This window comes from Penicillium paradoxum (assembly GCF_028828445.1).
Source record: "Penicillium paradoxum strain IBT 22861 chromosome Unknown utg000007l_segment0_segment0, whole genome shotgun sequence".
Classification (NCBI taxonomy): domain Eukaryota; kingdom Fungi; phylum Ascomycota; class Eurotiomycetes; order Eurotiales; family Aspergillaceae; genus Penicillium; species Penicillium paradoxum.
The window spans coordinates 1,511,803-1,537,014 of NW_026643185.1; the positions used below are offsets into that span (position 1 = coordinate 1,511,803).

At 47.5% G+C, this 25,212-nt stretch overlaps 10 protein-coding genes across 10 annotated transcripts; 3 read left to right on the forward strand and 7 right to left on the reverse strand.

Moving 5' to 3' along the window:
• Positions 1-465: 465 nt before the first annotated feature.
• On the forward strand, positions 466-1,149 carry N7457_008133 (uncharacterized protein; the record flags this gene model as incomplete). Its single annotated transcript, XM_057179176.1, has 1 exon — positions 466-1,149. The coding sequence occupies one exon, from the start codon at positions 466-468 to the stop codon at positions 1,147-1,149; it is 684 nt and encodes a 227-aa protein (XP_057027562.1).
• A 1,971-nt stretch (positions 1,150-3,120) lies between these two features.
• Positions 3,121-4,236, reverse strand: N7457_008134 (uncharacterized protein; the record flags this gene model as incomplete). Its single annotated transcript, XM_057179177.1, has 4 exons — positions 3,121-3,308; positions 3,366-3,610; positions 3,678-4,116; positions 4,182-4,236. 4 exons carry the CDS (start codon positions 4,234-4,236, stop codon positions 3,121-3,123), a joined length of 927 nt encoding a protein of 308 aa, XP_057027563.1.
• Positions 4,237-4,842: 606 nt separating this feature from the next.
• On the reverse strand, positions 4,843-5,601 carry N7457_008135 (type 1 glutamine amidotransferase domain-containing protein; the record flags this gene model as incomplete). Its single annotated transcript, XM_057179178.1, has 1 exon — positions 4,843-5,601. One exon carries the CDS (start codon positions 5,599-5,601, stop codon positions 4,843-4,845), a length of 759 nt encoding a protein of 252 aa, XP_057027564.1.
• A 576-nt stretch (positions 5,602-6,177) lies between these two features.
• On the reverse strand, positions 6,178-7,055 carry N7457_008136 (hemerythrin domain-containing protein; the record flags this gene model as incomplete). The annotated part of the gene is made up of 3 exons (XM_057179179.1): positions 6,178-6,528; positions 6,582-6,944; positions 7,023-7,055. The coding sequence occupies 3 exons, from the start codon at positions 7,053-7,055 to the stop codon at positions 6,178-6,180; spliced, it is 747 nt and encodes a 248-aa protein (XP_057027565.1).
• A 316-nt stretch (positions 7,056-7,371) lies between these two features.
• Positions 7,372-8,361, reverse strand: N7457_008137 (DUF3632 domain-containing protein; the record flags this gene model as incomplete). Its single annotated transcript, XM_057179180.1, has 2 exons — positions 7,372-7,854; positions 8,023-8,361. The coding sequence occupies 2 exons, from the start codon at positions 8,359-8,361 to the stop codon at positions 7,372-7,374; spliced, it is 822 nt and encodes a 273-aa protein (XP_057027566.1).
• An 808-nt stretch (positions 8,362-9,169) lies between these two features.
• Positions 9,170-13,299, reverse strand: N7457_008138 (uncharacterized protein; the record flags this gene model as incomplete). Its single annotated transcript, XM_057179181.1, has 4 exons — positions 9,170-10,889; positions 10,982-12,576; positions 12,628-12,983; positions 13,047-13,299. The coding sequence occupies 4 exons, from the start codon at positions 13,297-13,299 to the stop codon at positions 9,170-9,172; spliced, it is 3,924 nt and encodes a 1,307-aa protein (XP_057027567.1).
• Positions 13,300-13,915: 616 nt separating this feature from the next.
• On the reverse strand, positions 13,916-14,534 carry N7457_008139 (uncharacterized protein; the record flags this gene model as incomplete). Its single annotated transcript, XM_057179182.1, has 3 exons — positions 13,916-14,007; positions 14,082-14,414; positions 14,468-14,534. The coding sequence occupies 3 exons, from the start codon at positions 14,532-14,534 to the stop codon at positions 13,916-13,918; spliced, it is 492 nt and encodes a 163-aa protein (XP_057027568.1).
• A 1,777-nt stretch (positions 14,535-16,311) lies between these two features.
• On the forward strand, positions 16,312-17,793 carry N7457_008140 (pyridoxal phosphate-dependent decarboxylase family protein; the record flags this gene model as incomplete). Its single annotated transcript, XM_057179183.1, has 1 exon — positions 16,312-17,793. The coding sequence occupies one exon, from the start codon at positions 16,312-16,314 to the stop codon at positions 17,791-17,793; it is 1,482 nt and encodes a 493-aa protein (XP_057027569.1).
• Positions 17,794-17,889: 96 nt separating this feature from the next.
• Positions 17,890-20,027, reverse strand: N7457_008141 (putative Kelch repeats protein; the record flags this gene model as incomplete). The annotated part of the gene is made up of 3 exons (XM_057179184.1): positions 17,890-19,323; positions 19,378-19,451; positions 19,556-20,027. The coding sequence occupies 3 exons, from the start codon at positions 20,025-20,027 to the stop codon at positions 17,890-17,892; spliced, it is 1,980 nt and encodes a 659-aa protein (XP_057027570.1).
• Positions 20,028-20,399: 372 nt separating this feature from the next.
• N7457_008142 (uncharacterized protein) lies at positions 20,400-25,061 on the forward strand (the record flags this gene model as incomplete). The annotated part of the gene is made up of 4 exons (XM_057179185.1): positions 20,400-20,718; positions 20,783-24,315; positions 24,371-24,449; positions 24,502-25,061. 4 exons carry the CDS (start codon positions 20,400-20,402, stop codon positions 25,059-25,061), a joined length of 4,491 nt encoding a protein of 1,496 aa, XP_057027571.1.
• Between the last annotated feature and the right edge of the window lie 151 nt (positions 25,062-25,212).

A 25,212-nucleotide genomic window follows, 5' to 3' on the forward strand; every position in this document is an offset into this window, starting at 1 on the left:
AAAAGGTTGGCAGCCTTTCTGGAGGCGCAATGGCTTATAGAATATCCAGAGCATGGGTGATATAATTAATATGTGTCTAGTTCGCTTGGCAGTAATGCATTTATATACCAAAGTGACCATGTTCAGAATTGAAATAGTATGAACGGGCCACCATTCCTTGAACAGAGATGGAATAGCACGCCATGATTACCACATACCCCGGGCTTGACAAGTGATAAACCCCCCAGTTCCCAGTCAGAAAGAAAGCGAGTTGTATCTCCCAGCCCAAAATCTATTTCGATCTCTCCTACAATACTTCATAGCAATGAAACCCCGTCGAGCTCAGAGGTTCCTACGCAAGGTGTTGGAGTTTTTCCATCTATCCTCGCGCATGCCCAAACGCGTAGCCAAAGCTCGCAGCAAGTATGTGTCCATCTTCACGCAGCTCATGTTGTCCAGGATTCTAACCAGCGGCTCAGTGCCAAGATGTGGTGTGTTGCTACCACCGCAGCTCCCCTTCATAGCATTCCAGCTGCTAGAGGATATAATCAGATCGAAGCAGTTAACCAGGATGAAGATCCTCCCCAATACACACTTGACGGCGCGGCTCTTGAAAAACCACCGTCAACGCGCAGCCAACTGGAATGTCGCATTGTCAACCTCTGGAAGAAAGTCTGGCTGGGACTTTATCAGATCGATGACAATGAAGATCGCTATCATTTTGAGAGAATCGAGGCTCTTTCTCTCGGGGCTGGTTTGACTCGCACATATCGAGTTGGCGAGCTCCAAGTTCTCAGGCGTCATTTTATTCGAAGCGAGACCAACAATGGCGTTGCTGCCCTCAAACTGTTCCCAGGTCTATCTCTTTCAATTCTGCTATCTGTGCTCCAGATTTTGGAGGCATACGAAAGTGAAATTGGCAACCTCAACCTACTCTATGCCATTTTGCGGAGTGGTCAGCTTGCCCTGCATGAGGCTGCTGATCTTGCTCACACGACTGTTGTTCGAACCGAATACATGGCAATTGCAGAGTCAATGGAGAAGAGAATTCGACAGTATGATATTCGAATGGATGTGCTTAATATGGAAATTTGTGACGAGGCGATGGAGTTCCACGAGCGACGCAAGGGAGAATATATTTATCACAAAGCATTCCCAAATATGTGGTGACAGTTTGTGTTGTCCAATTAATCCGTGGCTCTGTGTATTCTGGAAGTTATCAAGGTGTTTAGAACTACACCTGTGGTTTAGATTCAATCCCGAATGAATGATGCAGTTAACACGTTGGAGTTCATATCGAGCGTACAGTTTGTCTGGCATCGCAGCCCGATAAATCAGGCATCCAGCAGTGTTCAGCAACACCGCCTGTTGTCGCCGTTCTGCGTTTGTTTCTGATTTCCGGCGCTGTCTCCACCTCTAAATATCCACCTATTCTACAATACTAATAGAAAAGACTGCCAGACAAGCTCTGGAGTACATCTGTGAGCTCTTGATGATTTTTCAATGATTGTTGCTTTATATATCGCTTTAGAGCCAACTCATACATCAAGAAACATCAGGCGGTTTGGCCGAGTGGTCTAAGGCGATTGACTAGAAATCAATTCTCTTCGGAGGCGCATGTTCGAATCATGCAGCCGTCGGTTCTCTTTTTTTGCGTTCATTCTGCATTTATTCTGCGTTCACGATCTGTGTACTCCAATTCTGGTGGTGCAAGGTTTGACTGGATTGATCTATCTTTTTGCTGCTGGTTTTCTAGGTCAGCTGGCCTCATATTGCCAAGGCATCACCACCAATGTCGGACTAGCCATTCTCTAGGCGGTTGAATTCTCACGAATCTGGCTAATCATAGATGTGCTTACTGTAGGCAAGGATCTGGAGTCCTATAAACAAAATCGAATTGTTCTTCCAATGATTCAAAAATGACCTTGCGGCTCACACCTGAGGCCGATGAACATTCACGGTTCCCTTTACCTTTATACTGTCCGTTTCACCTTCGCCCTTTTTGCTCAAACCAGGCTCGTTTATAAATGGATTCATAGAATCACCGTTATCAAGGCCCTCCTGCTTGGATGACATGCTTCCAACGGGGCCGGGTGCACCCATTCCTCGAGGCTATTTGAAGTTAGATATAAGTCCATTGATTGTTCTGCATTATCATGGACGATAAAACAAGGCAGAACAAAAAGATATTTGTAAGAAAATGCAATGAATTTAACGAACCTCGTCATGGGCAGATCCGACTCTGGAAGTCCGTTCCCCAATCTCATAACCATTCTCATCCTTCTCATTGCCCTCTGCGCTTTGTTCATATTCCTGATTCGCTCCTCGGGGCGCTTTGAGAGGATGCATCCTTGGCTTCCTAATAGCACCTCTCTGCCACAGATAGTAGGAGATTGGGATACCGAGACCAAGCGATAGAAGTATCCTGTCACACAGAAATGGAGTGTTAGCCAGTTACCAGTTTAACATATGCATCAATGGGCAAACTCACCATCGAGCATTACTTCTCTGGCCACTCGGTCTTTCGGTGGCGAACCCTCTCCGGTTCGAACTCCGAGGTAATTGACGCCCCAAAGATACTGGATGAGGATGTTGCCTGGGAATTGTACTTGGGAATGAACGGCGAACAAAACTCATAGTTACGGTTCGATGGATTGTAAAGATCTTTCGTGAGACAAGGAGGCCATGTGCGTTGGAATTGAGAATAGAGGCGACTCAGATTCCGTGAACCAAAGCGAGATATAAAGCTCCAAAGCTCTGGTGTGGTTTCATCCTTACATCATTTTATCTCCCAGGCTTATTTTCTCGGAAACAATCGTACCAAGCTTAAATTTGCACTTCCAATCAGAGACTCGGATTTAATGATGACGCATCCAGAGAGTAGCTCTGGAGTGTTCGAATATTCAGTGGCTAGAAGTTGGGGGGAAATCGAGTATAGTGTCTACCTGTCAGATTGCAGATCATCTCCCAATTACATTACCTGCTAACTTATCGCGATCTTCAGGTTAACGATTCCAGATCTACTCCTTTAGCAATATTTAATAAAAAAAGAGAAATTTGATGATCCGTCCATGTCTCATTGGTGTTCACTTCACAAACTACCTAGGTAGATTGCATGTTAACTAGGCATTCCTCTCCTTCTCACCCATTAACCACGACACCTCCGTTAGGATGTAGACTTTGACCAGAGATAAAGCTACTGTCATGACTAGCCAGAAAAACGAAGCATGTTGCCACTTCACTCGGCTGTCCTGGGCGACCCATCGGCGTATCACTGAACTGCTTCATAGCATCGGTAGTCATAGTTGCCGGTATCAAAGGAGTCCAAACTGTAGGAAACTGTTAGTGAGGCTGTAGGTATAAACCTAGGGTCTTCCAAAACTCACCTGGTCCGGGACAGACACAGTTTACGCGTATTCCGTTTTTAACTTGCTGGTTGGATAGTCCCCTAGTAAACGCAACAATGGCACCCTTCGTTGATGTGTAATCAAGCAGATCTGGGCGACCAATATAGTGATTGACTGAAGCACAGTTGATGATAGTCGATCCGTTCTTCAAATGAGGTATCGTGTACTTTGAAAGGTAGAAGATAGGATGAATATTGGTGTCAAATGTGCTTTCCCATTGAGCTCTGTTGAAATGGATTAGCCACAAATCTATGGAATACACTAGAGGAGATAGGGGAAAGGATAACTCACTCATCCAAGTCTTTAATGTCATCGATCATAGTCTGGGTCCCAGCGTTATTGACCAAGATGTCAATGCCACCTAGGGTCTGGAGGGCTGTGTCGACCACCTTTTGACAGTTGGATTTATCTCGTAAGTCTATCGCCAGACAATGACAGGCTTGCCCGATCTCTTCCACGCGCCTTTTTGTCTCCTGCGCGTCTTTTTCCTCTTCGGGCAAATACGTGATCAAGCTTGATGCACCTTCCATTGCGAATAAGATCGCAACCGCGCGGCCAATTCCTGAGTCACCACCAGTTATAATGGCCTTCTTTCCTAACAGCTTCCCAGCTGCTTTGTAGGTTTGGTACCCATTGTCCTCGGTGGGAAGTTGAGTTGATGTCGGCTTCGGATTTTCTAAATCTGCTTGTAAACCCGGCTTTTTGTGGTGTTCAATTGGAACTTGGTGACCTGCGATATCGATATATATATGAGAAAAATAAATTCAGCTGAATTGGGAAGATTAACGAGCCTACCAGTTTGAAATTGAGACTTGGGCCCCTGAGCGGACCTTTCCACCTGCTCTTGCATACTGGTATAGATAGTGGTGAATTAAATAACGATAGTGACCGGACCGAGAGAGAAATTCAATAAATCTATCATCTACAGTGTGATGTTTTGAAACCGTGGATTATATAGAAGCACGTTTGTGGTAAGAACCACGACCTCGTCAGTATGACGTTGATGAGAATCAAGAATCCCAGTTTATTTCTGAATCATCGAGACAAAGCATACCTGCTCTGCAACATGCAAGCTTGTTTTTTGGTCGAGATATCTGTTACTTGGCTACTCTAGGCGATAGCCCTGATTCCATAGATACTATCTTAGGCCCATGCCGGTTGGCCTTACCTTTTAGGTGGACACACAGTCTTCGAGGATCCATCGAAATAAACTTATGGACACCGCGAGGACTGGTATACAGGGGACGCACCATTAGTTGTTGTCAAAGCTGCCTTTGGCATGCTATCTCACATAGCAGCATATATGTCAAGCGAGTACATTGAATTAATAGATCATCATCATCCTGACCATTGTATCTCAGGCCACATTCTCTGCATTCTTTACGAATCGTTTTAAATATTCTTGTTTCCACTCACCAGGGATAATTTTGTCCAAACCACCACATTTAGATAGTATTTACACACTGATCATTCTCACAAACCGATCACCCAGGGCATTCGCCGCCAAAGGGTTACCCCCAGAGACCAGCTCCCGGTGCAACGTGGTACCACCAGTTTTCTCGTGAACACCCTCCACCATCACCGCTCCTTCGTTTTTCAACGCCGACTCCACCTTCTCGACCTCGCCGCCCCATAATGTCTCCATCATTTTTTCTTCCGCATCACTAAATGAGGTAATCTTGTATCCATCATAAACAAACGACCCATCCCCCGCCTTCTTCGTACTCAGCAGCGCATAAGGACCATGACAAATGACAGCCGTGGGCTTGTTCTCCTTATGGAAATAACGCAGGATGCGTCCTAGTTCCGCATCCGCACCGAGGTCCTGAAGCGGAGCGTGTCCACCCGGAATGAAGACCGCCGCAAAGGTGGCCAACTCATCGTCGCTGATGGTGCTGAACGGTCGTGGGCTACTGAATCCGTTTTCACGCTTCATGCGTTCCATGAGATCAAATTCGCGCTGGCGCTCATAAAAATTGCCGGCGTAGGCGATGAGGGATTCGCTGTTTGGATCTGGAGCGGGTTGGAGACCTTTGGGCGAGGCGAATGTCACCTCGTGTCCTGCGTCGAGGATTTTCTGTAATGGCTTTGCAAGTTCATGGAGGAAGAATCCCGACGGTTGGTCGACGACCTTGCCAGCGTCGGATCCTCTGTTTTTCTTGAGAGGGAAGGAGTGGGCGTCGCTGAGGATAATGAGGACTTTTTTAGAAGGCATTGCAAAGAGATTTGGAGTTGGGACTGAAACTTCAATTGTTGAATATGGCCACAACCTGCAGACTTGCTGGTCTTTTATATAGTTCAGGTTACCAGCGAATAGAGCCCGTCTGGCTAAATGACATTGGAATGACGTATCATTATCCACAAGTACAAACATAGTAGCCACCACCTGTTCCCTGCACAAAGCTGTCTGTCAAACAAGACCGGAGTCTGCTGGGTCCTGTTTCGGCCTCTCATCTTATCCGAGCCTCGTTCAAGCTTCTCTATCAACAAGTTTCTGACCAAATATAGGGGGATCTACATGAATATTTACAACTAGAATTTTTATAAGCTTGGCTCTTCCTACATCTAAATATTGGTAATTGTCGCTCCAGGTGATTTTTGTAGGCCTCTTGAGGATCCCATATATTGGCTCATTATGTAGCGCTATCAATGAATTGAATTTTACATCCGTGCTATTGTCTACATGTATTTTAGACACAATTAATCGCAAGAAAACTTATACATCGATAAAGGAAAGTATGATAAAGTATATCGACTATTCTGAGCTCCCTGTCAACTTCCTCATTTGATATTAAACCCCAAATGGAGAAGGATTAGGCATTCCCGAAGTATGAGGCCACTTGCGGAACAGATCAGCGAGGCGATCAATCGGAGCCGTCAGAAGACCAACAGCCGTCTCAAAGGGCGGCTTATCCGGTGCACTAGGGTGGGAGCGGGATGGCACAAACATCTTCGTTCTTCCAAAAGTAGTGGAGTAGCTCTGACTTTCTTCTTCCGACAGAGCTTCTTCGAGTTGGGGCAAATCGCTAGTCTCCTCTTCTCTGATATGTTCCAACAAATCCGCCATCAGAGCTTGGAGGGTAGGAATGAAGTCAGAATCCGAGGGCTTCATGTTCTGGAACCGCTTCAGTTGCTCTTTGACCTGCGAATATCTTGTTAGCACTGAGAAAGTAAACTGGAAGGCAATCAACAGACCTTTTGGTGTTCTTGGCGATCTTTGTCGGCGATTTCAGTGCCAGCGGGCAGATGCTTTTCGAAGGCAGGATAGACAACCAGCTCTTCACCAATTGAGTGGCGTGCTAATTCCCAGGTGAATAGATTCTGCCATTTTTTTCGATCATTTTCATCGGGCATACTGATGATATGATTGTAGTAGGACTCTATCTCCCGGTGGTCCTGTCTGATTGTCTCACTGATACGGGATGCCATGGCAATGGATGAAGTCGAAAATGTGCGCCGGGTAGTAAGAAAGGCTGGTCTTGTAAATCTGTTCAGATTAGAGTCCCATAGAAGCAAAGCTAGGGCAATAAAATACCAACCCCCTCTTGCCACCCGGTGCTTGAGGAGCTCGATTTATACCACACAACGTGCCATATTCTTTCGGGGGAAAATCCTAGCTTAAAGCCAATTCTGTACCCATGCTGGAAGAGTAGTCCGGTAATTGATCATATGTAGAAAGCTCTTGTCGCAGGATACTGGGCCAGCCAGAAGGGAAATGATGGTTCACGTCATGGTTACGTGTCTTGACTACGCAATAAGTTCCTCTACACTCGGTAGTTAGCCCAGATGATATACAATAGGAACGCACGATGAGAAATATCCTACTGGTTCAATCTAGTATATTGTTAGATTCGGTCTTGGGTGCATGATTTAGTTGGAAAGCCAGCAATGAGGGAACGAACTACCAGGATAGCAACTATTGTCGTACGCTTGATTCGCCATTTCTCGATTCGCCAAAAGGCGCCAGTCCAATTTGATATGCTCACTAGGCTTCTGATGGCGATATCTCTTTTGAATCCTGCTGATCCTTGTCGCCGTTGACACCAGAAATTCCAGCCATCTGTCTTGCAGCATTGCCACACATGGATATGGTTCCTTCTGAAAGCGTCCCATCTTCTGCCAATGCACGGAACCTTGCTTCCCAAAACTCCCACCTTTCGCGAGATAAGCCTCCTTTGCCTGTATACAGAGGACCGGGTATCAAGTCCTTGAAATCGGCCAAGTTGTCTAGGGAATGAAAGATGACGTCCCTGGAATGCTCGATCCATTGTGCTGCCGCGCGGATTTGACATTCCCAGGATTCATTCACCTCGTGAGGCTCTTCAAGGGCTTTATTGATGCAGCAAGTTGTCAAGTAAAACCAATCTGCTAAGCCGGATTGAAGGACACGGGCCGAAAACGCGTGCCAATTCACGCACCTCTCCAACCCTGAAGCATCATGCTTAGGGCCGGGGTCTGCCCAAAGATCCTTTAGCACATAAAAATTAATATCACTGTAGCTTGACTCTTACCCATATAGGAATCCTTCCACACTTCATTCAAATAGGGAAGATCTGTCCAAATCCGCGCCGATACCTGCATCAAAGAATAGGCAAATTAGTGCTCGTCATGCGGAATGGCGCTAGATGAATAATACCGTCTGGTAGAGCTTCACCTCTACGCCTGGCAAAGCTTTTAATGCCTTGATGAACTCAACCATTTTATCCTGTGACGGGTGATCATGCGGAATCTGTTTCACAATTTCGCTGAATGTGCTCCAAACCTCCAAACACCAGCTTTCTGGGGTCTCTACCTCTTCGCCTCGAGCTTTGCGGCTCATCGGAGTCAGCTTGTTCACCCCAGTAGCAGCATCAGATGCGGATATCTGGCTGTCGGGCTGTAAATAGTCATTGATGATTTCGAGATATCTTTGCTCAACGATCCACGGGTCATCATGGTCTAGAGACGCAAGACGTAAGTTGAGGGGGACAGTCATGGCAAGTATGAAAACACTGATAGCAATAGAAAGAGAAAGAAATATTTTCCTTCCAGTTTATAAAGAGGGAACGTCTTCTTTATGGTGAGGTTTGCTTGTAATTGGGTCGATTTACGCGCGCGGTTACTCCGGTCTAATCAGCGGCCGACTCATTTTGTTCTCCCTTTTTTTGGTCTCTCGGCTGGTGAATGGTAACGACCGTGTGAGATTTAGGGCCTATTAAATCTTGTTGTACGGCCATTCATTCGCGGAGTCGGGTAGAGCGCTGTATGACCGTTGCCTCGCATCCCCTTTCGAGGTTTCGGACTCGGTTATTGCTGCTTGAGATCATTATCGACTATGAATTACATCCATATCCTTCATATATAGTGGCATAGTTCATGGTTTAAACAGACGAATCGCGAAAAATTGTCCAATTGCCAAACTTGTATCGTCGACATCCTTGACGCTGGCTTGTATAGAGAGAATATTGAGACGTAGTAACGCAGTATCTTGATCAGGGATGTTCCAACTTCCCTAAAAGTCTGGCTTCGGGCATAGGGCTGGAGTCAGATTCATTTCGTGCTATTGACAAACCTGATACACGCCAAAACTGTCTGTTCTCCAACCGAGAGTGGTTATGCATCGCCCACAATCACCTTGATCAATACTGGCTGCGCGACGAAGATATTCACGACGTTCTCCCCGAGGACGAGAATATCTGTTTGATTTACTGAGTTTCGCATGAATCCGAAGACGATCATCGGTACCTTATTGTCATATTATAGATGTGATTTCAGTACCCAACATATTCCAAGCCAATCATACCTCACCCTTCGATCTGTAGCTTCTTCTCCTCGCTCTTTAACCTTAAGAGCTTCGCAGTAGGGCGACTTTCTATCCGATTCGAACGATTTTCCAACAGGCCCAGAACCGTCACTTTGAAGTTCTCGCCTAAGTCTTCCCACACAAACTCCGGATTGAGAGCCTTGATAAACACACGCATTGCAGTAACAGGAACATGAACGATACGGCAAACGTCCTCAGCTGAAATCTTCTTCTGCATCGTGGAGATGAAACTGAGTCGCACTGACGATGTGAACTGCGTGAATTCATCAGATGATGTTGTTCCGACTGAAGCAATCATCTCCGCTCCCGATTCTCCCGTGAAATCGGCCGCGGCGGGGGACTCGTGGTTTTCTCCTGTCAGAATCTCGTGGAGGAAACCCTCATCAAGAGGTTCGATGTCGTTGCCGAACTCGCTCTTCTTTCCAACTTGCCAGGGAACACGCCATGTCTCTGCATCGCTAACGACTTGGCTATGTAGTTCGCGGATTTTAATCTCTGTAGCTTCGCTGGCATCATCACCGAAGTCTGCATCCAGAAGGCTCTTGTACACCTTCATATTTTGCACTTTCACGGATTCGGGCTCCACATGCCAGAAAGAGGCAATTTCGGCGTGCTTGTCCATAATTGCCTGACAGGATTCCTTCACCGTGCTCCATTCCTTGTGTTCGCAAGCTTGTTTAACTTTAATCTTGAGCTCGGCAAAGGTAGCTGAGCGCGAGGTGTAAATGTTGGCGGCAACGATGTCGTCGCGGATACGTCGCTGACCTCCCCTAGCAAGATGCTGAATATACCTGATCATGCAGGTAAAGCCCTCACTCTGTCGGTCCAACTGTGGAAGCCGCTCTAGCAGACGAACTGAAATGGCAGCGATATTGGTGTCCTCAGCTTTGAAGGCTCGCATAAGCACGGTGATGATTTTGCGATACTGGTCGAGTTGAATGTTTCGGAGCTTGCAGCATTCGGCCATTTTAACTGTTCGGCTCACTTTCACCCAATCCTGATTTTCGTTCTTGGTAACCACACGGACAATGGCCTTGTCAAGAAGTTTCTCCAGATTATCGTAGAACTGTCTGAGCGGCCACTCGGTGTAAGGATACAACGCGACGACGGTTTCGTACCAAATCCAGTCCACGTCGGTTTGGGGAAGATCTAATTGAGAACTCAGACCAAATAGCTGCCATACCATGCTTAGAGGGCGCACTCCTGACCCTGCGATTGTCAGCAAATTGCCGAAGAGTCCCCGCATCAATTTTGTAACGGTATCCTCGACGTTCTCCGACACGACTGGCGCAGTTGTTCTCATCGCAGCGAGTTTCGACATGGCCGCCATCAGCAATGCGCTCATGAGATGGCCGCTTTCCGTGCTGTTGGATTGAATGTTGAGGTCTCTAGACGCCACTGCTCGGCTGAAAGTAGACCTCATAATGATTCTTAGGGCGGCGATGTGCGCTTCATTGCACTTCTCCATCCATCTCACAGTGTAAGGACTTTTGAGATTGACGAATTCGTCCCAACAGACCCAAGCTAACATTGATCCACTTCCCGATTCCTGGCTCAGGTACGGCAACGCCAAAATAGGGTGTGACGGTCCATCTGTGCTTCTAAGTGGGCCATCGTGGTGGGCCTGAGACTGCTCTAGAATGATACCTGCATCAAATCCTTCGAGATGCAGAATTCTGGAGTCAAGACTGCAGCATGAACTATAGAAAAGAGGTTAGTTTCATGTTGTATAGATGTTTCATGGAGTATTCGATGCTGAAGAAGAAAAATGTTTAGATAGCCTGTCACATACCTGGCGTCGATAACGGTGTTTCTCATATTGCCCAAGATCTCGGAATACGATGTTGTTTCAATATTTAACAGCATGACACCCATTTCTCCCGCATAGGTTTCGAGATAGCCGGCAAGAGTATTGAAAGTCATGGACTTGGTAGCCTCAACATTAGCTTGAATCTGCGTTTGGCGGACGAGTCTCTTCAGATCGTGGGTTCGCTTTGAAGTCGTCTGAGCAGACATCATGTTAGCCAGGGCCGAAATCAGCGGCTCGAGGGCTATTTGGATATCCTTGGTAGTTTTTCTCAATTCCCCAAGCATCTTGTTCTTCTTTTTGGCAGATTCTGGGTCTGTCGTGTTGTAACCCTTGGTTAGAAAGCTCGTATAGGTAGTCTTCAATTCTGCTGTAGCGCTGTTTATCTTTGATGAAAGGACAAACACCAAGGCTTTGGAAAGTTCTTGCAAATCCTTCGCATCCAAAAGCATTTGTAATTGGGGAACTGCTGCTATTATATCCTCCTCTTGGTCTTTGATCTGATCAATTGAAAGCTCTTCGAACAGCTTCTGGAGATTCTGCGGTTGAACGAACTGGCCTGAAGTGGGCAAGATGATTGAATTTTTATCGCCGAGCGTAATTATTCGCTCAATCCTTGGATCTAATATAGATCCCATACCAACAGACTCGAGCACAGCCGTCACATCTGAACCAAATGCAATTCTAGACGTGTTGATATGTGCCCGGTTAGCAAGTCCCCGGTAAAAGTAATACTTTTCGGATATTTGAATCAGAATCAAGGATTGCGGTCCTGCAAGTGCTGTCACTGCATTGATATTGGCTGAGTTCAACAACAACAGGATATCATCGCTATTTTTGGGTTGATTTTCGGGACAAAGTTTTACGATGAAGAGTGCATTGATCCTGTAGGTCGTCGCGAGATTCCGGGCGTTATCTGTCATGCGATCATCGACGACCACCACGGCATTCTTGAGTTGCTTGTAGTAGTCCAGAATCTCAAATTCATTTGCAAAAGGAACATTTGAAGGGACCGTTCCGGTTGCTAACAGAAATGGGCCTTGTAGTTGGGAACCAAATATGCATGGCAAAACAACAGCGGGTGGCCCAGTCTTCTTCGAAAGCTCTTTTCCTGGTAGCTGGAATTCAATTCCAGTCCCAAAAATTATGAGCTGTGCCTTTTCAAGGTCGAGGAAGGAAGGGATATTCGCTAAATCGGTGGTAAACACGGCAATTTCTTCGGTAATCTCGCTTCGGGTTTCCAGGCTTGATGTGGCATTCTCTTTGGTTGAATTCCCCATATTTGCTTTCTCTGCGTATGTATCAGTATCAAAGGATCCGTTGAGTTGATATTGAGAGGACTCACTTTGTGCGGCACTAGGAGAAGGAGCAGAGATGGCGAAGTCGGCACGCTGGATCGCTTCGGAGAAGGAATGACTCTCCAACCTGTCACCAAAACAGCTTATGTCGTTGTCTGTCGCCGCTGCTGGCAAGATTGAGCAGATCAGGAAGTCTTCATCACGCTTTATAACCAGTGGGCAACAGATAGTTGCTTTTCCAATTGTTGCTGCATCCAGGGGCACCGGGACGATGTACAGAACCTATAAACAACGATTAATCAAGGCCCGGAAAAGCAATTATGTAGAGAATACCTTTTCCACATGATTTGCAACAAGTAATGCAGGGTTGGTTCCCAGAAAACTTGTTATCGGGGTGTATTCGTAGCCAGATATGAACACGCAGAGTTCCTTCTCGGTGAGGTCTTGCTGGTCTATCCTGATATGATGTAGGAGGATATGTGATTTTGTTATGTCGCCGCTATGAATGATTCCCGGGAATTTTCTTCTTGCTTTCCAGCAACACGCATTGCATGATGCATCTGCGAAGCAGAGATCATAGTATGTGGGCCGTCTTTTAGAGACCGCCAAGATTGCGATTTCACCAGATACTATCGGGACTTTGAATGTTAAATTTGATGCTTGCATTATTTGAAAGTCCTTGAATATCTCTGCACATGATGAGTCTCCGTCCATTGATGAATTTTGTAGGACTGTAGCGGGAGAAAACATACCCAATTCAGCGAAGCCTGCCATGCGCTCCAGAAGGATCTCGCCCATTTCGCCCAGATCAACTGCATTGAAGAAGAAGTCTTCCGTATGGGAAGAAATATCAATTTCCTCAATTCCGTTGTGCGTCCGACAAAGCAGAAGTCGCTCGGGACTGAAAGGGTGTGCAGAGCCGACCGGAAGTTTCTGTAGTATCTCTCGAACCTGGTCCTTCGACGTGGCCAGGGGGTCGAAGAACGTTCTCCTAACTTGTTCCATGGCTAAGAGAGCGGCTAGTCGCGAGATATGAGGTTTGGATGTCTTTAGGGGGGAAGGGGAAGGAGAAGAAGGTGACACAAGAAAAGCTTCACATTTATAGATGAAAGCCTTTACGCAAAGTATTCAGATCTTCGACTTTTGGTGAGTCACAAACTCCCCAAAAGTGTGTCTACGGGTGTCAGACGGGTAGTTTGTTATGTTTAGCGCTAAGGCAGGACTCAATCCTTGTGGCGTTTGATCAGGATCGTCCAGTTTCTTTCTCTTTGGACCCACGACCTACATATATCGATATAGCGAGGTCGTCTACAGAGATATAGGATCCTAGATATAGCAATCGATAGCAGGAAGGACTAACTTCTCTTATGCCCTATACAAACTTTCTGTGTGCATAACCTTATGGCCCTGTATACCTAGTAAATATTCAAATAGAACTAGTCAGGAGGTGAGTCATAGGTACGTGTACAATGATAATTGATCCCCAACCCTGTACTCCGCAATGAGGCTGAAAACAGAGGGGGGTTGGTTCTCAGCCAATCACATCACGCCATGCAGTATCTACATTCATGGATGTACCTTGGAACCCCGCCGGCTGAAGGTCCCCCCATCTCTTCAGTCATCATCCCACGTTCCAACCTTGAAAGGGTGTCTTGTCTTCGTGCCCATTCGTCCATCGGAAAAGCACCTGCGAGCTCATCACCTCGTTGGCCCCTACTTTGGAATTGAGATTATTAGCAATTTGTAACAATGCACTCTATTTATCAATACCCACACTATTGTCATACATCCAAACACTTCCAAAGCATGCCCGAGATATTCCTGAACCCCTCTCCGCAGTGGAAGAAGCTTCTCCATTTGATGACCCTCACCAATTCCCTCTCCATCAACAACCTGGTACACAAACTGCATGGCTTTTTCCGTGTCAGCGTTGGGTTTGATCTTCCCACTGACCAGAAGATCTTGAATCTGCTCGGCAAAAGACTCTTTATAGTCCTCTGGTGGTGGAGTCTTGTCTAGAACCACCGAGTTGGGCATGTTGGCGTTGAAGGTTCCGAGAACGACAGTGAGGGTGCGGATGTTGAACGGGGCAACTTCCTTGGCAAGGATCTTGGTAAGGGCTATCGCACTCACAGTGCGCTATTTCCATTGCTCACAGAATCTGGATATATACCGTCCAATCCGGCCTTTGCACCTGCATTCACCCCCATGGTGGGGATCCCAGACTTTTGCTGGCGCATAATATTTATCACTCAAGTTCAAGCGCCGAGCCATGTCAAGACCGATTGCCTTCATGAAATTTGTATTGAATATCTTAAAGCTTTGTCAACATAGTCTTCGCCACCCTATGAAACGCTGGGGTTTGTGGTCAGCTAGTTTGGCAGTTATGCGAAGGCAAAATCGCCTTGGACAGTGAACCCCATTCTCTGCAATATATATTATCCATCTGGCAGCCCATGGATGTACTGGGCTTTATGGCGAAATCGCTTGGTTTGGGCCAATATAAATAACAAGATTGATTGCAGGATACATAAGTGTACTCTGTACTAGATCCTAGTCTAAAGAATATTAAGAAACAATTGAAACAAACAAAAACAAAATAAGGCCGTCACAAAGTCCATCAGAAAGATGTATGTAGGCAATGAATTGCGTCTAAAGTCATTGAGGTGTTATAATTAAAAAGCTCAATCCCGTATATAACCTGCAGCGGTAACTCAGTGGTAGAGTGTAGGATTGCAAGGCGCAAAACATGTAGACACATGCGATTGCGCGCAATTATCCTGAAGTCCCGTGTTCAATCCACGGTCGTTGCTTTTTTTTGTTTTTTTTTTTGTTCCACACTTAAACAAGTGGGCGCCCGGGCCCGGGCCGTTAAAATGAGATGATTTAGCTTGAACCCTGGTAATCTGGATATATCTACTTGTACATACATGGATGTGGGGGATATTATATATACAACATACATATATCTTCTCTATAATAACTCCTAGATGATGGGGCCTGGACCTGTGCACAGCAGATTTTTGCATCTGTCCATAGGGCAAATCCTTACATAACCCCCCCTAAAAACGCCCGAATGCGTAGGGCAGGTGTTTTAGGGCCATCTAGGGATTGAAAGGTTTAGACATTAGGGCAATTAGGGATCTCTAGGGATTCTTGAATATAAATTTGCATTGGTATAATAGCATAGCTGCATGGGTTGGCGGGTATATAAGCAACAGCTGCAAATGCACCAATCTGCCGTGCCCAGATTCAGAGCTAAGTAATGAACATGGATTGATTTTGAACGTGTGAGTTCAGAAATTATTATGTTATTTAGCTTAATTCACTGGCTGACTATCACCCCCGCAGCGGTAACTCAGTGGTAGAGTGTAGGATTGCAAGGCGCATCGCATGCAATGCATGTAAATGCGCGCAATTATCCTGAAGTCCCGTGTTCAATCCACGGTCGTTGCTTTTTTTGCGTTTGGTTTTTTGAACCCAGCAGGGTTAGATGACATTCCTCCGCCTGGGGGTTTGCCCAGGTGGCTCTACGAAGTTTGGTTGTAATCTTGTGCATGTAGGAGTGAGAAAAAAAGGCTATCAGGATTCAGGGTCCTCGGGCAAGTCAACCCGATGTGCGGCCTCTATCGATGGCTCAGGTACGGAGTGTATGTACAACGTAGGCTTCCACGATTCCTGGCAAAGGTATTCAATTTCAAGACTGGATCACTACATACATACTGTAGAAGCTGAACGCCGCGGAGGTCTACCCCGCCCCCATTCCGGTACGGTGTACATCCTTGACTTCCACGTTTTTCTCTGGGATGATCTGTTGTCTTGCAAGGTGATTCGTACCTGATCATACGGCGCGAGGATCGGTAGATAGAATCAGGGGAGAGTACTGTTTTGAGAAGGTACAGCCGAACCTTATAAGGAGGCTCAGTTCCAAATCCCGAGATCCCGGTGGTACCGGTATAAGTTTGCACTGAATGTGTCTATCTGAAGAGGTAATTTCTCGCTACACACATTGCAGCCATGCAGAACCAAGCCCAACAAGATCTATGGAAAGCTGCCCAAGGGCCCTGGGAGTCGGGCGTTCTCCCCAGCACCGAGAACTTGGCGCGAGCGAGAGCTTCTCTTCCTGCCTCGCTCCCGCATACTGGCTCGAGTCTTGAGTCCGTCCAGAAACACATTATCAATGACATTGTCCCAGCATTCAATGGAGGAAGCCTCAGTGCCAACTACTACGGTTTTGTCACGGGCGGAACTACCCCGGCAGCGCTGTTCGCGGACAACGTTGTTTCAGCTTACGACCAGAACGTCCAAGTGCATCTCCCAAACCATTCCATTGTAACCGACGTGGAATACAATGCACTCGGTCTTCTGGTGGATCTTTTCCAATTAGACCGCTCTATCTGGCATAATGGAACGTTCACAACTGGTGCTACTGGGAGCAACATCCTCGGCCTAGCATGTGGGCGTGAGTTTGTTTTACAAAAGGCGGCTGAGAGAAAAGGCTGTCAACTGCAGAGCGTGGGAGAAGAGGGCTTGTTTGAAGTGTTAAATGCCTTGGATCTTTCTGGGGTGCAAGTATTATCAACACTCCCACACTCGTCCCTCGTCAAAGCTGCTGGCGTCCTAGGCATTGGTCGTTCCAATGTTCACAACATCTGCCAAGCGGAGGACCCCCTCCGCTTTGATATCGATAAGCTTGAGAAAGAACTTGCGAGGAAAGATAAGGTCAGCATTGTTGCGGTGTCCTGTGGGGAGGTCAACACCGGCCGGTTTGCGACAACCGGTTCGGATTTGAGACAAATACGCCAGCTGTGCGACAAATACGGAGCCTGGATACATGCAGATGGAGCATTTGGAATCTTTGGCCGTGTTCTTGATGACAGCCCGGAGTTTGCTACAATCAAGAACGGCAGTGAAGGAATTGAATTGGTCGATTCGATTACCGGCGACGGCCACAAGCTTCTTAATGTTCCCTACGACTGTGGCTTTTTCTTCACTCGACACTCCAATGTGGCATCACAGGTCTTTCAAAATGCAAACGCAGCCTACTTGACTGCAGGAAACTCCGATGGGCCTTCTATCCCCTCGCCTCTAAACATTGGAATCGAGAACTCTCGTCGCTTCAGAGCATTGCCGGTGTATGCATCGCTGCTATCATATGGCAGGGTCGGATATCAAAAGATGCTGGAACGTCAGATTAACCTCGCTCGCAAAATTAACGGCTGGATCTTCGAGCATTCTGCGTACACAGCTTTACCGCAAGCGTCGTCAAAGGCTGAATTGCTCGATAAGACATTTATGAGTGTCTTGTTTCGTGCAAATGTGGAGGGCTTGAACCGAGTGCTGGGAAATAAGATCAACGAGAGCTCGCGAATGTTTGTCTCGGGTACCAGCTGGGATGGATCCCCTGCTTGCCGCATTGCAATCTCGAATTGGCGCGTTGATGTGGATCGAGATTTTGCGTTGGTGACAGATGTGTTGGCCAAGATTGCCCAGGATTAGAGGATATGAATATGTAGATACGAGAAAGGCAGAAAATTAGTCTTGATAATTGGACGTTTAACGCATGAATTTTTCTTGACATCCCTATAGATGGTATCAACGGCGACGACCAGCTCCTCCCATGTTCTCAGTACGCTCAGACATGCTGACAACCTCTCCAATACCCGCCTCTTCTTGCTCATCTTCCAGAGCCATGATCTCCTCTCGACTATCCCACCACTTCTCTTCGGCCATCGAGAATGCTGCCTTGCGCAGTTCCTTGATTGTCTTGTCGCCAGCCTGCTCCATCTCCTTGGCAACTTCGATCATAATGTTTTGCCATTCTTCCGAAGTGCGGCTGAAGAACTCTCGTAAGCTTTCGAATGGCCGAGGCAAAGGTCTGCTGTCATTGACGTTTTGTTCTTCTGGCTCTTCGACTTCGAGTTGTTCCATGTCCTTAGTAACGGATGGCACTGTGATATCCGTTGAGGCAGGCGAAGCAGTATCAACAGACATCGCCTCGGCCTCAGCCTCATCGTCCTCTTCATCCATTTCATCTTCATCCTCGTCATCCATGTCTTCGTCGCTGTCTTCAGCTTCGTCCAAGAGGTGCCAGTTCTCGGGCTCTCTGTAGAAGATCTCCTTGACGCCATCCAGTTTGACTAGATCAATGGAATACATATCATCGAAAGTGAATTCCCGGTCGCCCTTTTCAAAGGTACCACCAAAGATGAACAGGGTATCGTCCTGCACTGCCAGCTGCGCGTTGAATCGTCTGTGTGGCATTTCAAAACGAACAACCGAGGGCTTTGCGGGCTCAACGGGCTCTTCGGGTGGAGGCGTGTTTGCCTCCGTATCATCGTTATCGTCGGCCTGAATACCCACCTTAGCCTCCAGGGCTTTGAGGTTTGCTAAAAGCTCCTCTTCGTCCGCCCTGCCCCTGTTTTTAGACTTGGCATTTTGGTTGGCCTGCTGCTTCTTGCCAGCTGCGCGAGGACGTCGCAGACTCAATGGGAAGAAACGGTTTCTGTCGGTGGTCCAAGCAAAGAGGGAGTCGAAGAACTCGCTGTCAATGCCCTCCTCGGTCAATTCAACATCGTGGACACCACCAAACATGATTCCACGGCCCTTGTGGTACGCCATGGTGGTGCCGACACGGGGCGGGTTGGGCGTATTGGCGGGCTTCTTTCGTCGCTCCCATCGAACCGCAGGTGCCGTTGACGAAGGAGCTTCGGGCGCAGGGGGTGTGATTCGCAAGAACCAAGTGTCCTGGTGGACCATGGGGCGGAGAGCCATCTTCTGGGGACCACCACCCTTGCCTTGCTTGTTACCACCTGCCGCTGCCTTCACTCGGGAGTATCCTCCGTAGAGAACAGCTCCAGTCTCATGAGGTAGCAGAGAGAATGATGAGCGGGGGTCGGGCTTTTGAGATGCAATGGCCAACGTAGGGTTAGACCAGGTATACTGATTACAATCATAAATCCAGAGATCCTGCAGATACTTGGTCTGTTGAGAAGTATCTTGGAATCCACCGAATAGTATGATGTAGTTCTGTTTCGTTATTAGCTCTGATCTGATGGGGATAAAGACCAGGATTTCACGCACCTTGAAATAGGTCATGCGATGACCGCTTCTAGCAGAGGGGACCTTTGCCTTTGGATTCAAGACGAGTCCATTCTCTCGTCGCAGTGTCTAGATGCCAGAAATCATTGTAGTGATAGAATGTGCCTTGTTTCGGCGACGAGAATTCTCCTACATCGTGTCAACTTCCGAGCAAACAAACCCAAGAGATCCAGGAAGGAAAGCTTACCTCCAAACATATAGATGCCTCCGGAGTTTCCTCCACGACACCATGCATGACCACTTCGAGGGAGAGGACTGTTCGGACTAGTCACCTCTCTCCACTCGCCGCGATCAATGAGGTGGACGTATAGGTTATTGAAGAAAGTAGCGTGCGTTCCATCAAAGTACTCTCCGCCGAAAAGCAACAGCTCATTCCGGTTGGACGGAGAAGCCAGTATTGTCGAAGACGAGCGAGGAACTGGTGGCTCAGAGACGATTTCAGTAACCTTCAAGAACTTGGCCTGCTCTTCAGCGTACTGGGCCAGAATCGCATCCAGGTCTGCATCTTCAGCATCGCTGTCTACGTCTTTGCCCTTGGCCTTAGATCTTTTTTCTTTCTGTGCAGACTTCTTTGTCTGTTTTGCTGCCACACGCTCCTTGTGCTCGGCGGACTTCTTATTCTTTTTACCCATTTTGATTCGATGTTGGATCACAAAATGTGAGTTTTTGCGGTCTTCTGTTCGTGGGGCAAAAATTATGCCTTTCCCCACACTGAATTGCCCCCTCCAGATCTACGTATCGTATTGGGGCGTGTTGGTCGCATTAGGGGGTTTTCCCAAATATAGATTCGTGAAATACAACCAACTAGAATATGGATAGCGAAAATCAATTCCGATTCTAAAGTTTCAATCTTATTTGACTGCGCAACTGCTCTTCTTGAAGGTAGTCACTGCCATAGATCAGTTTGGTTGACCGCTCACGTGCCGACGCGTCCATATCGGTTTCGCGATTGTTCCAATTACTCCAAACACCAAGATCGACGGCCATGACAGCACTAGGCCCCCATGACGAAGAATAACTTAGCGACTCATCTCAAATGGTTATTGACCCAAGGGAAACCTCCGTGCGCCCCTCTGGCTCAACCCGGCTTACCTGGACGCGACAATCGCGTACTGCCGCAACCGCCTTCCCCCGCCAACGAGTTCGCAGCACTTGATGATATCCTTGAAGACGTGGAGAATGAGACAGACGAAGCGATGGCTAGATTGCTGCCCCAATCTGCGAGAAAACCTCGAATGCTAAGCCGAAATGACACGGTTCCAACGAATGCCCCATCACCTTCGAAGAGACGAACTTCGCCTAAGCAATCAAGCATAGCTCGAGGTATATGACCCAAACCAGACGAATACCCTTAGGACTCTTAGACTGATGCATTATGTATGATTAGATTCATTCCGTGAACCACCACTATCATCGTACAAACCTCCACGACAAAAACCTACTCCGCTGCGCTCAGAAAGCTTCAACATTCCTGGACGCGATGACATTGAATCGATTGATTTGACAGGGGAGCTCGATCGTTCCACGTTGTCATCGGATACAGTCAAACTCGGAGAGTCGCGCAGGTCATGGGCAGAAGAAAGCACGCCATGTGGAACCCGTGAGAAACGCGGCAAGAAGCGCAAGAGTGACGAGTATACATCTGACCTTCTTTCGCCGTCCAAACATGGAACGAAAGTGCGAACTCCATCCAAAGCATCCCGACTCACGCCTGCAATGGATATTCTATCGGGACAGTCCACATTTGCACTTCAATCAACCCAAGTGAATCCTCCAAGCGCAGTGAAACGATCCCAAGATCAGCCAGACGTGGCTCCACAAAGCCACCGGAAACGAGTCATTGCAGATTCGGATGATGACGATAATCTCTTTGACGACTGGATTGACAATGATGATGCGGCCGATGAAATGGTTCTGGACGCCGATGAGAGTTTTTACCCCATACTCCCTAAGATGAGCCCGGCGGCAGATAGAACACAGATCGATATCAAGCTTTCGCGGTCAGAATCGACACCCAAAGCACCACTTCCACCTGCAGAACCGTCAACCCGGACCAAGAAAAAGCCGATTGCTCAAGACCCTATACCGTCCACACCGTGGTCGAAACCATCAAACTCGGAGGAGAAAAATCCTGATCTTCTAGAGTTTTTGGCTCTTGAAAAAAATGCCTTTGGACATGCAATCGCCAAGTTGAGGGCGACTCTGCAGAAGAATTCCGAAATAGTTTATCAACAGGCCATGGAAGGCCAGCCAGTCCCAGAATTGATCGCCGAGAACAAGAATCTTGTCTCTCAAATTGACACAATTGAATCATTACAAAAGAATCAGAACATACACAAAGGCCATGTCTCTCGCAAGCAGGACCTGAAGCAAAAATTGATACGCGCCATCTCACAAGGTCTTGATCCAACTACAATGCCAGAAGAACTTGCGCAGAGCCGAACAGTTGAAGCAGAGTTAGAGCAAATCGAAACAAAAGTCTGTCAACTTCTATCTCAAGTTAACATACTTGAGTTGGTACACGATTATCCCTCCATGGAACATACCCATCCAGCCCCTGACAACCGTGCAGTCACGCGGAAGCCACTCCCTCTCTCTTCTTTCGCTTCTCAGCAGGTCTATTCAGACTCAGAATCTCACAATCACCAACAGTTGCCTCTTACAAGTCTCAAAAAGACGAAAGAGATACCTCGGCCGAACAGCAATGAAAATTTGATTTCTCGCAATATGGGCACTCCTCCGATTGCTTCTATCGATTTTGATGAATTTGACTGGAATGTTAGCGACGATGAGATATTAGAGGCCGCAGGGGGCATTCATGCTGCTCACCAGATACCTGTTCGTGATCAAGCTAGTCAAAATCGCAAAGTCTTTGCAGAGACATCCGCGAACATCCCAAAGGTCCCTGTTCCAAAGAAGTCACCCGGTCACAGTGCCTTCTGGTCAAACCATCCATGGTCTCAAGAAGTGCGAAAAGTATTGAAGGATCGATTCCACCTCCGAGGATTTCGACCAAATCAGCTTGAGGCCATTGACGCAACTCTTGCTGGTAAAGATACTTTCATTCTCATGCCCACTGGAGGTGGCAAGTCCCTGTGCTATCAACTGCCTTCTGTGGTAAAAGGTGGGACCACTACAGGAGTGACGATCGTGATATCTCCATTGCTGAGTTTAATGGAGGATCAGGTTTCACACCTGCGAAAATTGAATGTCAAGGCATTCATGGTCAACGGCGAGACCCCGTCAGAGGAAAAATCGTGGATCATGAGCCAGCTCTCGAGGGGAGGTGGGGAGGGACTAGAAGTGCTGTACATCACTCCGGAGATGCTCAGCAAGAGCCAAGCCTTAATTAGAGCCCTACAGAATCTTCATCAAGCAAATAAACTGGCGCGTCTCGTCATTGACGAGGCACATTGCGTCAGTCAATGGGGACACGATTTCCGACCTGACTACAAAGAGCTGGGAGAGGTTCGAGCCAAGCTCCCTGGAGTGCCAGTCATGGCCCTGACAGCCACCGCCACTGAGAATGTCAAAGTGGACGTGATGCACAATCTCAAAATCACAGATTGTGAAGTGTTTTTACAGAGTTTCAACCGCCCTAATCTCACTTACGAGGTACGATCGAAGGGAAAGAATGATGAAGTCTTGGCCAGCATGGCGGAAACTATTATGGGCTCTTACCGGAATCAGTGTGGCATTATCTACTGTCTCTCGCGAAAGACGTGTGACAAGGTTGCGGAGGACCTCCGGAAACAGCACCGGCTTAAAGCACTTTCCTACCATGCGGGTATGACTGCAAAAGCGAAATCGGAAGCTCAAAGCAACTGGCAGATGGGTAGGGCTCATATCATAGTTGCCACCATTGCATTTGGAATGGGCATAGACAAAGCCGATGTGCGATTTGTCATGCATCACAGTATCCCAAAGAGCCTCGAAGGATATTATCAAGAAACTGGTCGTGCTGGTCGTGATGGCAAACGTTCTGGCTGCTACCTTTATTACGGCTACAAAGACGCAGCAACTTTAAAGCGAATGATTGACTCAGGAGATGGTAATGGCCAGCAAAAAGCCCGTCAGAAACAAATGTTGAGAAATGTGGTTCAATATTGTGAGAACCGCAGCGATTGCCGACGAGTTCAAGTCCTCGCCTATTTCGCCGAATACTTCCGCCGAGAGGACTGCAACAATACTTGTGACAACTGCAAATCCGATTCAGTGTTTGAGGTCCATGACTTCACTGAACAGGCATCCTGGGCTATCAAGATTGTGCGACAATTCCAGAACACAACGGAAAAGGTGACTGTACTATACTGCTGTGATATTCTGCGTGGGGATTGCAAACGGCCTAAAGCCCCAGAGCATCGTAAGATGCCAGGATATGGAAAGGGAGCTGACCTCGACCGCGGAGGCGCGGAACGTCTATTCTACCGACTGCTCGGTGAAGATGCGTTGGCAGAAGATAACGTGATCAATAAAAGTGACTTTGCTATTCAGTACATCATTCTCGGCCGTCGTGCCGCAGAGTATGAAAGTGGACAACGACAAATGAAATTGCAGGTTCGCGCCTCGCCGAATGGCAAGGCTAAAGCCAAGAGCAAACCCCAGATTGCTGCACAGAAGAAAAAGTCTGGCAACCAAGGCGGCGACCCTCAGTCTACCATGGTCTCGTCTCCAGTACTAGCTGCTCAAGATCGTCGTCTTGAGCGGTTTCAATACAATGGTGCGCAGACCGCACATTTCTCGGCCGATGAGGATAGTGACGGCTTTGAGCCGATCCGAACATCTGGCAAGCCTCGCCGCGCGAATACACATGAGATGGGTCCTCCAATCACCAGCGATCAGAAGCTAGACCGGCTTGACCAGATGCATCGTGTGGTTGTGGAAGACTTCCAAGAGCATGCCAAAATCATGCTCCAAGATGTGAGTATCTCCCGCTATTATTTGCAGACCGTTGATGAACTGACGTTTGATATAGCTTGTGGTCAAAATGGGTCTTCGTTGCCAGCCTTTCTCTGACCAAGTGCTACGTGATATGGCCATCTCCTTCCCCAAAAGTAAATGCACCGTCTTCCATGAAATTGGACCATCAGGTTAACAATGAAATAGATCTTACTGAGCTTTCAGCGATCCCGAACATTGATCAGGATAAGGTGAAACGCTATGGCCGACAGATCCTGGGACTAGTCGATAATGCAAAGCGACGCTACCAGGAAATGACGCAGGAAGCAGAAACCAGCGGCGTTATCCCAGATCCCAACCACCATAATGTCATCAATCTCAGTAGCAGTGATGAGTACAGTGACGACGATTTGTTCATGGATGAGGCTTCCACTTTCAACTTGGACAACCCCGTCTCAACTGCGCCACTTAATGGAGCTGAAAGCATTACAAGTCGCTACTTCCCTCCACCCGTATCCCCGGGTTATGATTCTGCCGACGACTGGGAATCTGGTCCTGCGCCTTCTGGCTCCAAAGGTCGCAAGCGCCAATCTGCCAGTGGGAAACGTCCACCACGACGGAAAGGTGGCTCCACTGGCAGCTGGAAGGGCAAAGGAGCACGGTCAAAGCCCAAATCAAGCGATCGTGCGGCAAGCCAGTCATCTGCGCCACGAAGGATTGCAAAACCTAAAACTACCAAGTCCACGATTGGAATGATGCCTATCTGAAATTATTGTTTTTGGTCTTTTTCTGTCAAGGGAGATTTATGATTCATCTGGCGTTTGTGCGAGCATCTCTAGGTGTTGTTTATTCACGGTTTATAAGGAGTCGTTCATGGTTCTTAGCGCGGACTTGCAGTGTGGTTTGGCATTTGGGACA